Genomic DNA, 13038 nt, shown 5'->3' on the forward strand with positions numbered 1-13038 from the left:
GTCATTCAGTCTCTGAACACAGCTTCTTTCCTGAGTTCTTGGTTACCGTTGCCCTGATTGGCCAAGCCTCACAGTTGTGCATACAGGCGCCATATGTTTTTTTCTAAGGTCTTGGAGCCAGGACTGCTTATCGTTAGTGTCTGTCATAGAGGGGGCTGAGAAACAGGCAGGGCAGCTGTCCTCGGGGGAGAGGAAGACTGTTAACCAAGAAACTTGTGGATGGCATCAAAACTGCAGATCATCACGATCTGAATCTGAAGTACTTTTTTTTTACTTTTCCTGTATCTGTTACAACATGTACATGTGACATGTAAAGGTTCCTGTATAATTAAGATCACTGTTTGGCCTAATGGGGTGGAGGTAACAGATGAAAGAACATGTATTTAAAATAACTAAAATGAACATATGCTCAAATAGATTGACTATGGTTCCTCCTATATTTATAGCTGTTTGTGCTCTATGAACTGACTGTCTTACATATATTTGAATGGTTAGAAATGAGACTTAAGAGTTTCTATAATAATAACCCACTTTTTAATTAGTAAAATATAAGTATCATTTAATTAAATTTTAATCCCTGATGATTGTACTATAGGACATTTTAGATATTAATGAAATCAAGAACTTTCAGTACTTGTTATTATTAGATATTGGTATCTTTTGTATACTTTGGATAAAAAGTTAATCTAAATTTTTGAGTATCTGGTAGAGTAAAAGCTTAGTTTAATAGCTACATTTATTTTATCCAAATTATACTGAATTATGGGAATATTTATATACATATATATAAAATCATATGCACACAAACACAATGGAAACACTTGAGGTTTTTAAGCAGTACTTTTAAATAAGGTAAGGGTTTAGGGTAAACACACAGAACATAAAGACAAGATCAAGAGAAAGGACATGATGTCTTCATTTATAGCTTCATAAAAACTAAGACTTTTGCATTATTTTATCATTTTGAAATGTACCAGGAGTATATATATGCCTTTAATCCTAGCACCTAGGAGGCAAAGGCTGGAGTATCTCTGAGTTCCAGCAAGGCCTTGTCTGCATAGTGAGTTTCAGAATAGCCATGGTTATGTAGAATAACTGTCTCTTACCCCCAACAACAAAGAAAAGAAATAAAAAAAAAAAAACAGGTATAATATTAAATATAATAATGATTTAAAAATGTGAATATCTTAAAATCAAGAGTTTGTTTGTTTGTTTGTTTGTTTTTTGAGACATGGTTTCTGTGTAGCCCTGGCTGTCTTGGAACTTACTCTGTAGACCACGCTGGTCTCGAACTTAAAGAGATCAACCTGCCTCTGCCTCCCAGTGTAGGGATTAAAGGTATGAGCTACCATAGCCTGGCTAAAATCAGAAGTTTTTAAGAAGCAAAGCCTGAGGAATGTCAGTCACTCGGGGTACTCCACTGTCAGTACGGAGGCATCAGAGATGAGTAGCATCCAGCAGTTTTGAAGTCCATATGAGTGTGCTCTCAGATGATGTGAGAAAGTTAAGGTAGGGTGAGTTTGTATCACACCATATCTACATATTACCATATGTAGACCATACATAGACCATATATGAACCATACAATGAGGCTTGCCTTTAATGGCTGAGCCGCCTCTCCAGCCCTGTATCCACAGTTTTAAAAAGCTAAGATGACTTACCTTCTTTGAGTTACTTTGAATTTCTTTGCACTGTAGTATCAGTGTTGGAAGAAGAAAGATTGAACATGACAGTCCCGTCTTTTTCTTTCAAAAGTCGAGGGGCCTTAAGTTGAAGTCGTCTGTTATTGGTCTTTGTTCCAGAGGGACTCCGTCACCCACAGGAAGGACGAAGGGGAGAAGTGGATGTAATGTATGAGCATGATGAGCTGAGGGCAGGCAGGGCACTGGCGCGCTTGCCCACGTTCTGGCAAGGGGCTGTTTTCACACAGCTTTCCAGCCTGTTTATCGGGTGCTGGGACTGAGGATTGAGAAATTTTTGCTTTTTACATTAAAGGAAAATGACAAAATAATTCAAGTTAATAACAATAATCTACATCATGGCTTTACATCATCATTAATTCACAGGACACCTCAGGCCACAGCGATGCATAAAATGAGAGACTAGGTTGAGCATGTTAGCATACCCCTGTCATTCTGTCACTTGGGAAGTTAGGACAGGAAAAGGAGGCTTGTGAGGCTTGGTGAGGTGTATCTGTGTGTGTGTGTGGGGGGTACGGTGGGGTGTGTATCACAGTTTGGTTTATCTTACGGTGATAAACATCATGACCAAAAACAACTCGTGGAGGAAAGGATTTATTTGGCTCATACAACCGGATCCCAGTTGGTGATGATGGGAAGTCAGGGCAGGAACCTGAAGGGCAGACTTAAGCAGAGATCATGGAGGAGTGCTACTTACTGGCTTGCCCAGTGTGCTTTTTAACATGCCCAGGCATGGAGCAGCTCTCAGTGTGCAGGGCCCTTCTTATCAACCATTTATCAAAAAAAGTGTCCAGCAGACTTGCCTCCAGGCAGTCTGCTGGAGGCAGTTCCTCGGAAGTCGCGGTGTACCGCTTAGTTAACTATATGGTAAGGAATGTCGAGTCACAGAAAGTCCAGCAATACGCTCTGTCCATCTGCGTTGGATTCCTAGTCTGACTTTATAAATGCAAGTGAAGGTACCTGAGCTGCATTGTTGTGCACAGGCCCATAATTTCAACACATGGAAGGGAAGGCGGCGGGAAGGTCTTGACACGTGGGGTATGAGGCCAGTCTGAAAACTAGTTTTAAGAAAAAGTAACTTTAAAGTGTATTTTATCGATACTTTCATTTATGGAGTAGTTTATAAAAGCGTTCTTACATTTTAGAGTATTAGCCTAACAACTTATCCTCTGAAATTATTTATCTTTTTATTATCAGAATGATTTTATTTTGAACAGAGATCAGATTTGCCTATTTTATATGGTTAAAAAGGAACTTCTCCTGGTGACTGCTTGAATCAAACGTATTAGACTTACTGCAGCAGTAATTTGCATGCCTATTTTTTTTTTCTTTCAGTCTCCATTTTGGATTCTTAACATTCCCTCTGAAGATATTGCAAGAAACTTAATGAAACGGACTGTGTGTGCCAAGTAAGTGAAACTCGTTGTATGGGCCACGAGGTCTCACAGCCACTGTGGTCTGTTTCTTGCTGTGGAAGGTAGCAGAGGGGAATCAGCTTGAAGTTTCACATATTTACCATTGGGTGATGATGAGGGAACAAAGTTACCTTCTGCAGCAGAGGCGACAGGCTCATCCTAACACTAGCAGGAGCCTAGTATTGAATGAGTGCCACATTAGGGTAACCAAGTCGTAGAAAATCTAAGCCTCCTTTTCTCATTCTTGATTTTAAGTTGAATGATCAAATTAGTAAATCTTTTTAAAAGTTTTATTTATTTATTTTATGTGTGTGAATAAGTACACTGTAGTTGTCCTCAGACACACCAGAAGAGGGCATTGGATCCCATTTCAGATGGTTCCGAGCTACCATGTGGTTGCTGGGAATTGAACTCAGGAAGAGCAGTCAGTGCTCTTAAGCACTGAGCCATCTCTCCAGCCCTCAGATTAGTAAATTTAAGGTGACAGATCTGTCATCTATATCTGTTAGATAAAGGAATTCTAAGTATATTTCTGAATAAATTGTTGCTTATTCTTGTTCCTAGACTTTATCATTACTCTCTCTGATTTCCCTTTAATTTTTATTTTGAATGACACTTAGTTGCCTTTTTCCTTGAATATACTGGCAGAGTATTGAAACTGTTTTTTTCTCTAGATACTGCTTTTAATAATGGAATGAAATTAAACATTTATCATGGTTAACAACGTTTTGTAACGCGGTATGAACTGTGACCTTTATGTTTATCTACCTTTATGCTGTTGAGAGCATGCTCAATCTGATTCCTTAAACCGCAGCTTGTTCATGAACTTGTTATTATTTAAGAATAATGTATGTTTAACAATAATTTTCTATTTAACAATCATGACTAGAAAATGGAAGCAACAGAAAAGATCAAGACTGCTCTTTTTATAAGAAAATATTCCATAGGGAAGGAGCTGAAGGGACTGCCCGTTCCGGATGCAATATTTCTGCTTTTCTTAATCATGCTAAGATCTACGGCTATTTACGGTGTTTAAATTCCAGAAGTAAGGGATATTAGGCTTAAAATAGCCACCCACATACTCAGAACATACATGTTTAAAGCTCGTGTCTTTTGATGCATATGTTTGATAAGTAGACAACTAATAATTCTATAATATTGTAAGGCATATGAGGATTCACATTCGGTTGCTTTTCCTTTCCGTGGCTGGGGTTTCCCTGAGGACGCTGCCAATGAGAGCATCCTACTGGTGTCCATTTAGCAGAAGAAGAATTCACTTTCAAAAATAGGTTTTGCTACTTAGAGATAATTAAAATAGACTTTCAAGGACATGCTTAAATGTCATTCAGAATTTTCTATAGTTGAATTAGGCTAAAAATGAATTTAAAATAGTTTTAGTCTGGATTTTAAAAACATTTATTTTTATTTTATACGTATATCTGTGTGCCTGGATATCAACATGTGTATATGTGTGCAGATGCATTCAGAGGCCAGAAGATCGAGTTTGATCCTGTGGAGCTGTACTTCCTCGTGGTGGTTAAGATGCCCCATGTGGGTGCTGGGAACCGAATTGGGTTCTCTACGAGAGCAGCCAGTTCCCTCATGCACTGAGCAGGCTCCAGCACCGTCAGTGTGGAATGTACATACCACAAAACGTGAAACATAGCAAACCCTGGGGGCTTACTTTGTTAGAGCTCAACATTTTGAGTAACTTAGTAAATTTACCAAATAATAGCTAAATAGGAAGAGTAGGGTTTATACTTGCATTCCCTCTCCCTTTATAATAGGGAAAACATTAAGAAAACATGATTTTTCTGCAGCTTTCCTTAAAAAAAAGCCACGTGATTTTGTTGCATTGTTTGGGTTAGTATTATATGTAATAATAAGGGCATGAGATACAAACAGCCCAGTGGTAGATAGCATGCTTATTAACACACATGAGACCCTGGGTCAACCCCTAGCCCCCCGCTCAAATATGTGCACATATATTTCTACATTTTTGTATATGTATAAATGATGAAAACTTGGAAATACTCTAACTAAATATTGAATTTTCCTCCTTTCATGTAAGATTCAACTTCTTTGTGTGGTACGGGGTTGGGTTATATTGTTATTTGCTTCCAGTGTACATATTTCTCACAAATAGATCAGAAAAGCATAGCCAATGATCATTTTACTGTGTCAGGCATAAAGAACTATTGAAGTAACTGTTATGTATTGCTGTCTGAACTAAGTCCTTTACTGAGGTTAGTACCAATCATTTATTTCCTAGGTCTATATTTGAACTGTGGGGTCATGGAAAATCTCCCGAGGAGCTGCATACTTCTCTTAAAAGTTACCCTGTGGAGAAGATGGTGCGTAGTGAAATGTGATTTTACACAGGCAAGCGTGCCTGTTTGCTGTAGTTCCTAAGCTTAAAAAAAAAAAACAAAAAAACTTCTCTGCTTTTTTTAGGTTCCGTTTCTGCATTCAGACTCGACATACAAAATAAAGATTCACACGTTTAATAAAACCTTAACTCAAGAAGAAAAAGTGAAGCGAATAGATGTAAGTGGTACTGGCTGACCCCGAGCCTGCAGTCCGTGTGCCCTAGCCGTTGATGTATGTGAGCATGTAATAACTGCTGGGTACTGTCCGTGTGTGTGTGTGTGTGTGTGTGTGTGTGTGTGTGTGTGTGTGTGTGTCCTGCAGTCCGTGTGCCCTAGCCGTTGATGTATGTGAGCATGTAATAACTGCTGGGTACTGTTCCGTGTGTGTGTGTGTGTGTGTGTGTGTGTGTGTTTGTGTGTGTGTGTGTCCTGCAGTCAGTGTACCCTTGCCGTTGATGTATGTGAGCATATAATAACTGTTAGGTACTGTCCGTGTGTGTGTGTGTGTGTGTGTGTGTGTGTGTGTGTATCTAGTTTCGTTCTGACATCAGACTCAGACTCACTTAGTGTATATTAGTAGGTAAACACTATTTTCTATGACTCTTTTTGTAAATTTTGTAGTACATTAGAATTACTTTTGTTTTGTTTTTTAAGGCGCTTGAGTTTCTGCCCTTTGAAGGAAAAGTGAACCTAAAGAAGCCACAGCACGTGTTCTCCATTTTGGAGGACTATGGTTTGGATCCCAACTGTGTCCCTGAGAGTCCACAGAATATTTATTTTGGCAGATGGGTGAGCAAATCCTTTCTACCTATCTTACTTCGGTTTTTGTTTGTTTGTCTCGTTTCTTTAAGCCGCCAACTGTGGGGGTTTAGGTCAGTCCAGCACTGGTCAAGCATTCACGAAGCATGGAGCAAACATAGCAGAATGCTACGCTGTTATTTGATTGTTTTTTTTTTTTTTTTTTTTTTTTTAATGTGTAAAAATTTGAAGCAACTTGAGGGTCAGAATGTATGGATTCAGTTTGCCAAAATGTATGTACTTATGGTCTATATGTTTTAGGGATCCCTGTGAAACACAAAGAGCCTGTTAGATAGGAGACCTAGGACAAGGGGGTACCTGATGATGGAAAGCAAACCTTCCCAGCATGTCAGGACTACGGTTGGTGAAGCAGGGAGAGGGCAGAGTGCAGGGCCTGTTTGAGGTCTGTGGAGATCTCAAATCTGAGTCTTCCTGTTCTGTTCACTTCTTTGAGGCTGGGATAGGTGGGTGGAAGCCAAGACCCATGTCATTATGTCTTGTCCTGGCAGACAGGAGGGGGATGAGAATACTCAAGGCCACTCCTTAGGATAATTATACGTATGTTTGAGTCCTACTGGATTTGAAAAGGGGTAAAAAGATTTGATTTTAATGATCTCAATAGAATCCAATTAAAAATTGGCACAGAGCCAAACAGAGAATTCTCAACAAAGGAACACTGAATGACCGAGAAGCAACTGTTTAAAGAAATGTTCAAAGTCCTTAGTCATCAGGGAAATGAAAATCAAAACAACTACAGCTAAGATCAAAAACTCAAGTGATAGCACATGTTGTCAAGAATGTGGAGTGAGGAGGACCACTCCTGCATTGCTGGTGGGAGTGCAAACTTGTACAACCTCTCTGGAAATCAGTTTGGCTGTTTTCAGACAACTGGGAATAGGTTCTACCTGAAGACCCAGCTATAACACTCCTGGGCATACACCCAGAGGATGCTCCACCATCCCTCTAATTTTTTTAATTGATTAAGTTTAGAATAGTAATAAGTAGAAAGAAGTGTTCTTGTTAGCAAGGAGCTATAATTTTATTGTGAATAATGATCTCGAGTCTGTTCTGTTTAGCTAGACTAACTTGACAAATACCTCTGATTTAGATTGCGGATGGACAAAGAGAGCTAATTGAGTCATACAGTGTCAAAAAGAGACATTTTATTGGAAATACAAGTATGGATGCTGGTTTATCATTCATCATGACCAACCATGCAAAAGTGAAAGAAAATGATCTTGTCTTTGACCCCTTTGTTGGAACAGGTATTATAAATCCATTGGTTACACTAATGCATAGATGTTGCTTATTTATAATGGTGAGGGACAAGAGAGTGACTTGACAAACTAATCTTTCCTTGTATAATACTTAAAACACTTTGTTACCTGGTGGATGTGACTAGGATTTTGTAGGTCTTATTCCAAGTAAGCCACTTGGGGGAGCATTGCTCTTATTTTTTCACAGATGCCTTACAGTATCTCATACATTGTAAAAATGTTATAGAATTATGTTACTTACTTAATTAGGGAAGAATAAAAAAAAGTCACGAGGAGAGAAATATTCGTGCTTTTGCATAAGTAGCCATATATTTGGGTAGAGGGAAACATATCTTTGATTCTGTTTGTGGGAGTATTTAAGTATGATTCTGAGGGTGACTACATAGCAGACTAGAACCTGCCTGCTGACAACATACCACGCTCTCTGTAACTTTCCTGGGATGCTCTCCTAATTCTGTGGAAAGCCTGAAATTCCAAGTTGACTTCATCTGATTCTGATGTTTTTCTTGCCTCAGAGTGCTTTCTTGCTTGATGTAGCCCTTGGGCAGGCATTACTTTATTTAAATTTTATCGGATTAACGATATTATTCTTGTTTGGTTTGGGACTCTTGCTGATAGTCTAAGGAGCAATGAGGATGCAAATGTTGAGTAATGTGTGAGCTGCCACGTGCGTGCTCTACTCTGATGACAACTGACATGAAGATACTGTAAAAGGTTTCCTGAGGCAGTGACGTGCAAGGCGGGTTACACAGTGTATCACTTTTGTAGATTGACTCCAGCAGTCTGACTGACAGTTCATGTCTTCTTTGCTTCTGCAGAGCTGTCTCTCTCAGGCGTTACTGGTGCCTCTTGCACCCAAATTAACTTCAGCAGTGTGACCAGATGTGATCATAAAGAAATAGCATCAGGTCCAGAATTCCCAGCTGGGGCAAGGAGTTTTTTGGGATTTGTTTTGAACTAATTCTCCAGGGAGCTTTCTGCTGTCGCTGTGCATCTCACCTCAGCCTACCCATTTCCTCTTTCCTCTCTTTGTTTACCTGGACACAGTGTCCTACATTTTTGGCTTGTTATTGGAACTAACATCATGTTTCTTTAAAAGTTAGGAATACGTATCCAATCTCAGCGTAAGGTTTTGTTCACATTTGGCTTCTTTTATCATTTTATTTAATTTATATGTTTTCTTGAATCATTTGGAGATTACATTTATTACATTCTTCTCCCAAATATATTAGTATGCATTTCTTTTTAGTATATATTTCTTAATAAGGATTTTACATATATATATGTAATATACATAATATATATTATATATATAATATACTTATATTCTGTGGTTGGATGTATTTTACTATTAATGTTATCTTTGGAACATTACTAAATTGTCTAAGTGTAGAATAGTTTTCATTTGAGTTGCTTGAGTCTTTCTCATTATTGGCGTGGGTTACACATTTGCATGTGGACTGAGACACTAGAGGCGTGTCCTCAAGCAGCGTACAGGCCCTGACTCTCTGCCTCTCAGTGGAATACTCATCTTTGTCAGCATGGTATTATAATTTGATTTTCCGTTGTGTGACGGTGGTTGTTTTATTTTCTGTTCTTGAAGTTAATGTCAAGCACTGTGGAGCTAGTAAAGTACCCTGTTCCTTATCCAGATGTTTCCTCCTCTTGGTAAGTCAGGATCAGCATCCATCGGCAAGGTTCTTGTTTGGAACAGTTGTTCCTTATATGATTTTTCTACTCTACCACCTCTGTTACTGGTCTAAATGAATTATTTTGCAAACAAGAAACCTTTCTTCACTTCCTCTTGTTAATTTTGCTTATTAGCGTGAACTACTAAGTCGGCCGCTTTCTTCTGGTGATTTATATGTCTGTTATTCCTTAATTACTTCCTCACTCAAATTAGCCTACTTTCACCGGGCCTTTCGTATCGAGTCTGTCTTTGTGACCCAGCATTCTGTTTTTTTTTTAAAGAGAACTTTTTAAGTTTCTGGCGTATCTTTTACATGCCAAAGCCCTGGCTCCAGGCATTTCTCCCAGTAGCCCTTGTTTCTTTTAGTGGACAGCTAGTATCTGGGTTCTAAAGCTCTTCAGAGGGTACGAAAGGAGATACACATGTGTATACGCGTAATATGTATGTGAGTGCAAGTGGAACTGCACCCGCATATACTCCTGTGTGTATGCACGTATACATCTACAGACAGACTTACAAGAAACCGTGGGTTTATATTTATTTCCTACTTGTTCCGTCTTCGTCACGCGTTCCTTTCCCTGCACTGAGAACCCTGGTTCTCCTGTTCAGTACATTTGCTCTTCAGTTCTATAATTATCTGAAATAGTCAAGACTGTCTTACCCACTGCACCTGGGGGGGAAAGAATCCTATTGTATTAGCTTCCTGTTGCTGTGCTAAGACGCCACGACCAAGGCAACTCACAGAGGGACGGGTTTGTTTGGGCTTACGGCTCTACAGGATAGGCGTTTATCATGCTGGGGAGGGGTGGCAGCAAGTGGCCGGCGCAAGGATGCTCAGAGTTCACATCTCTGACCACAAGCACCAAGCAGAAGGAACTAACTGGAAGTTGGCAAGACCTTTTGCTCCCAAAGCCTTCCCCCAGTGGCATACTTCCTCAAGCACAGGGCACCACCAAAATTACTCCAGGCAGCACCAGCTGGGGACCCAGTGTTCATATATCTGAGTCTGTGGGGGGACATTCTCATCCAAACCACCACACCGACCATAAACAGTGCAAGTCGTACTTTCATTCTGTTCCTGCGTGAGGAGCAGCAAAGGCAGATCCTGTGCTTGCTTTTCTCTCCATTTGTTGTAGTCTCCTCTCAGTTTCAGATTTCTGGTCCCTGCCATTACTTCTCTTCAATTATGTTAGTTTTACATACGCAGTAGATAGACTCACATCCAGGAGTCACAGCTGCACCACAATGTGCTTTTCTTTTTGTCCCTTCCTTTGGTGACCAACTTTGTTGATTTTTCTAGTGATATGCCTTATGTAGGCACAATTTCTTACTCATACTCTTTCATATAAAATGTTTGATAGCCGGGCAGTGGTGGCGCATGCCTTTAATCCCAGCACTTGGGAGGCAGAGGCAGGCGGATTTCTGAGTTCGAGGCCAGCCTGGTCTACCGAGTGAGTTCCAGGACAGCCAAGGCTATATAGAGAAACCCTGTCTCAACCAAAAAAAAAAAAAAAAAAAAAAAAAGATAAAATGTTTGATAGTCTGTATGTTGTTTCTTGCTGTGTGTGTGTGTTCCCCCACTTAACAGTATTTCTTAGAAATCTCTTCCTGTTTTGAGACTGTCTTCATTGTCTTTGTTACTTTTGGGGCTGGAGACAATGTAAGCCACTCTGTCACTGAGCTACGTTCTAGCCCAGCTTCATTTTCTTGTAGTTTCGAGACAGGGTTTCTCTGTGTAGCCCTGGCTGTCCTGGAACTCACTCTGTAGACCAGGCTGGCCTCGAACTCAGAAATCCACCTGCCTCTGCCTCCCAAGTGCTGGGATTAAAGGCGTGCACCACCACTGCCCGGCTCATTTTCTTGTAGTTTTAATCCATAAATATATAGTTTGTTTAAATAATCTCTTATCCATGAGTAGTGATAGTTTCCGACATTTTATACGTAAACATAATGCTTACAGTGACCCTTTGTCATTCTGAAGCTAGAGCCCTGGTGTACATTCCTGGTGTAGGATTGTTAGTTCAAGGGTATCTGGTGCTTCTAGACGCTGCTAAATGAACTCTGTACCTTTTATCCAGCGTTGCCTTCATGCAGCCACCTAAGAGACAGCCTGCTTTCCTGCAGTTTGACTTCTAAGAATATGTTCTCAAGCTTTCGACATTTTCCTGATTTGCTGGTTGAAAATGGTATCTACATATAGAGTTAATGCATATCTGATTCTCGGTCTAGTCTCAGCTTTTTTCTTTAAGGGCCGTTATGTAGCAGATTTTGAATAGACTTTCATGTCTTTTTTTCTTCCTGTGTCTTGTAAGGATGCTTTTACAGTGATAGTAGCACATGCTCTTCCCATGTTTCTGTAATAAATTGCAAATATATCTTTCCAAATTATCAGTTATCATTTGACTTCGATAGTATTTGCTTTCTTGCCAGGTAAAAGTTTTCCCTGTGTTTAACTTATAAAGGATTTGTCGATATTTTCTTTTATGCCTCTTGAAGTGATATCTTTTTTTTGTTTTAGGACTCTGATCCATTTGGAGTTTATTCTTAAGAATGATGTAATTAATGGTTATGATTTGCTTTTCTCTAGGATCTCAGCTGTACTCTTTTGTTCTTCAGCTTTAAATTTTTCATTTATTACTGTGGAGTGTATGTGTGCACAGCATGGTGCAGGTGTCTGGGTACAGGCTTGCTACTGCAGGGTGTGTGTGTGTGTGTGTGTGTGTGTGTGTGTGTGTGTGTGTGTTAGAGAGAATGTGTCTGAAAATGCATGTGTCTGGGCACAGGCTTGCCACTGCAGGTAGGTGTGTGTGTGTGGGGAGGGGGAGAGACAGAGAGAGAGAGAGAGACAGAGAGACAGAGAGACTGACAATGCATGTATCTCGCCACAGGCTTGCCACTGCAGAGGTGTGGAAGGGAGTTGGCTCTCCTTCCTCATTCTGTAGGTTCTAGGGGTTCACTCAGATCAGCACATTTCTGCCACCAGATTTTACCCACCTGGTCATCTGCTTGGCTTGTTCTTAAACTTAAAAACGAACAAACAAACAAAAAACTTTTTATGAAATAAAAATACAGTTCCTTGGAATTATATAATATGTATATACAACATGACTGGTGTACACACTGAAGATAGACCTTAGAGTTTAAAGATAACATTGTCATAACAGGGGAGGAAAAGGAGTTGGAATTCCACCTTCACAGCATTCAAGGTACCTCCCGCCTTGTGCATGGTGAGGGGTACGGGTACCTGACTGTGGTTGCTGTGGGGGGCTCCCTACAATGAACAGCCTTGATCATCTCACTGTTCCCATAGAAGAGTGAGGTCAAATGAATGGTGTATCTTGGCAAGAGTTGCCACTACAATATAGTCTCATACTTTGTGTTTGTGGTTTAAGTTGGCTTTAGGATATAAGTCAGTTTTTGACATTTTTATTTTGAAACTGGTTATAGCCGCTAATTTTGCACAGAAAGTTCTTAAGGGTGATTGATCTCCTCATTGAACTTCTCCTGCTTTATAGACAGCTTGTGCCTTGGAAAAGACCAGAAAAGTTAGTAGTCCTGTGCCTTTCTCATGGCTGTAGGTTTTCACATCCTGTTCAATGATGTTTTTACCTTTGGCTTCTGTTATTGTGGCTTTACTGAATTCAAGTATATTCTTTTTAATGGCTCAAACTGAAATGTGGACAGTTCCCAAATGCATTAGCACTGACTAGTGAGGACAGGTGATTTTGTTTTCAAGGTTTTAGAGTTGAGTTCAAGGTTGAGATCCTTTCTTGTATAAGCGTCTTTCAT

General features: G+C 39.8%; 1 protein-coding gene across 3 annotated transcripts in view; it reads left to right on the forward strand.

Moving 5' to 3' along the window:
* The window catches only part of Trmt11 (tRNA methyltransferase 11), a 44079-nt gene that overhangs the window by 4409 nt on the left and 26632 nt on the right, over positions 1-13038 (forward strand). For 2 of the 3 annotated variants that reach the window (XM_076927929.1, XM_076927930.1), the window contains exons 3-7: positions 3036-3109; positions 5388-5469; positions 5570-5662; positions 6139-6273; positions 7391-7547. In XM_076927929.1, coding sequence (XP_076784044.1) covers positions 3036-3109; positions 5388-5469; positions 5570-5662; positions 6139-6273; positions 7391-7547 — 541 coding nt within the window. Of the gene's footprint in view, positions 1-3035; positions 3110-5387; positions 5470-5569; positions 5663-6138; positions 6274-7390; positions 7548-13038 lie in introns of those variants that run through there. The other variant, XM_076927931.1, reaches the window with a different exon arrangement.

The sequence above is a fragment of the Arvicanthis niloticus genome, chromosome 30 (genome assembly GCF_011762505.2).
Source record: "Arvicanthis niloticus isolate mArvNil1 chromosome 30, mArvNil1.pat.X, whole genome shotgun sequence".
Taxonomy (NCBI): Eukaryota; Metazoa; Chordata; class Mammalia; order Rodentia; family Muridae; genus Arvicanthis; species Arvicanthis niloticus.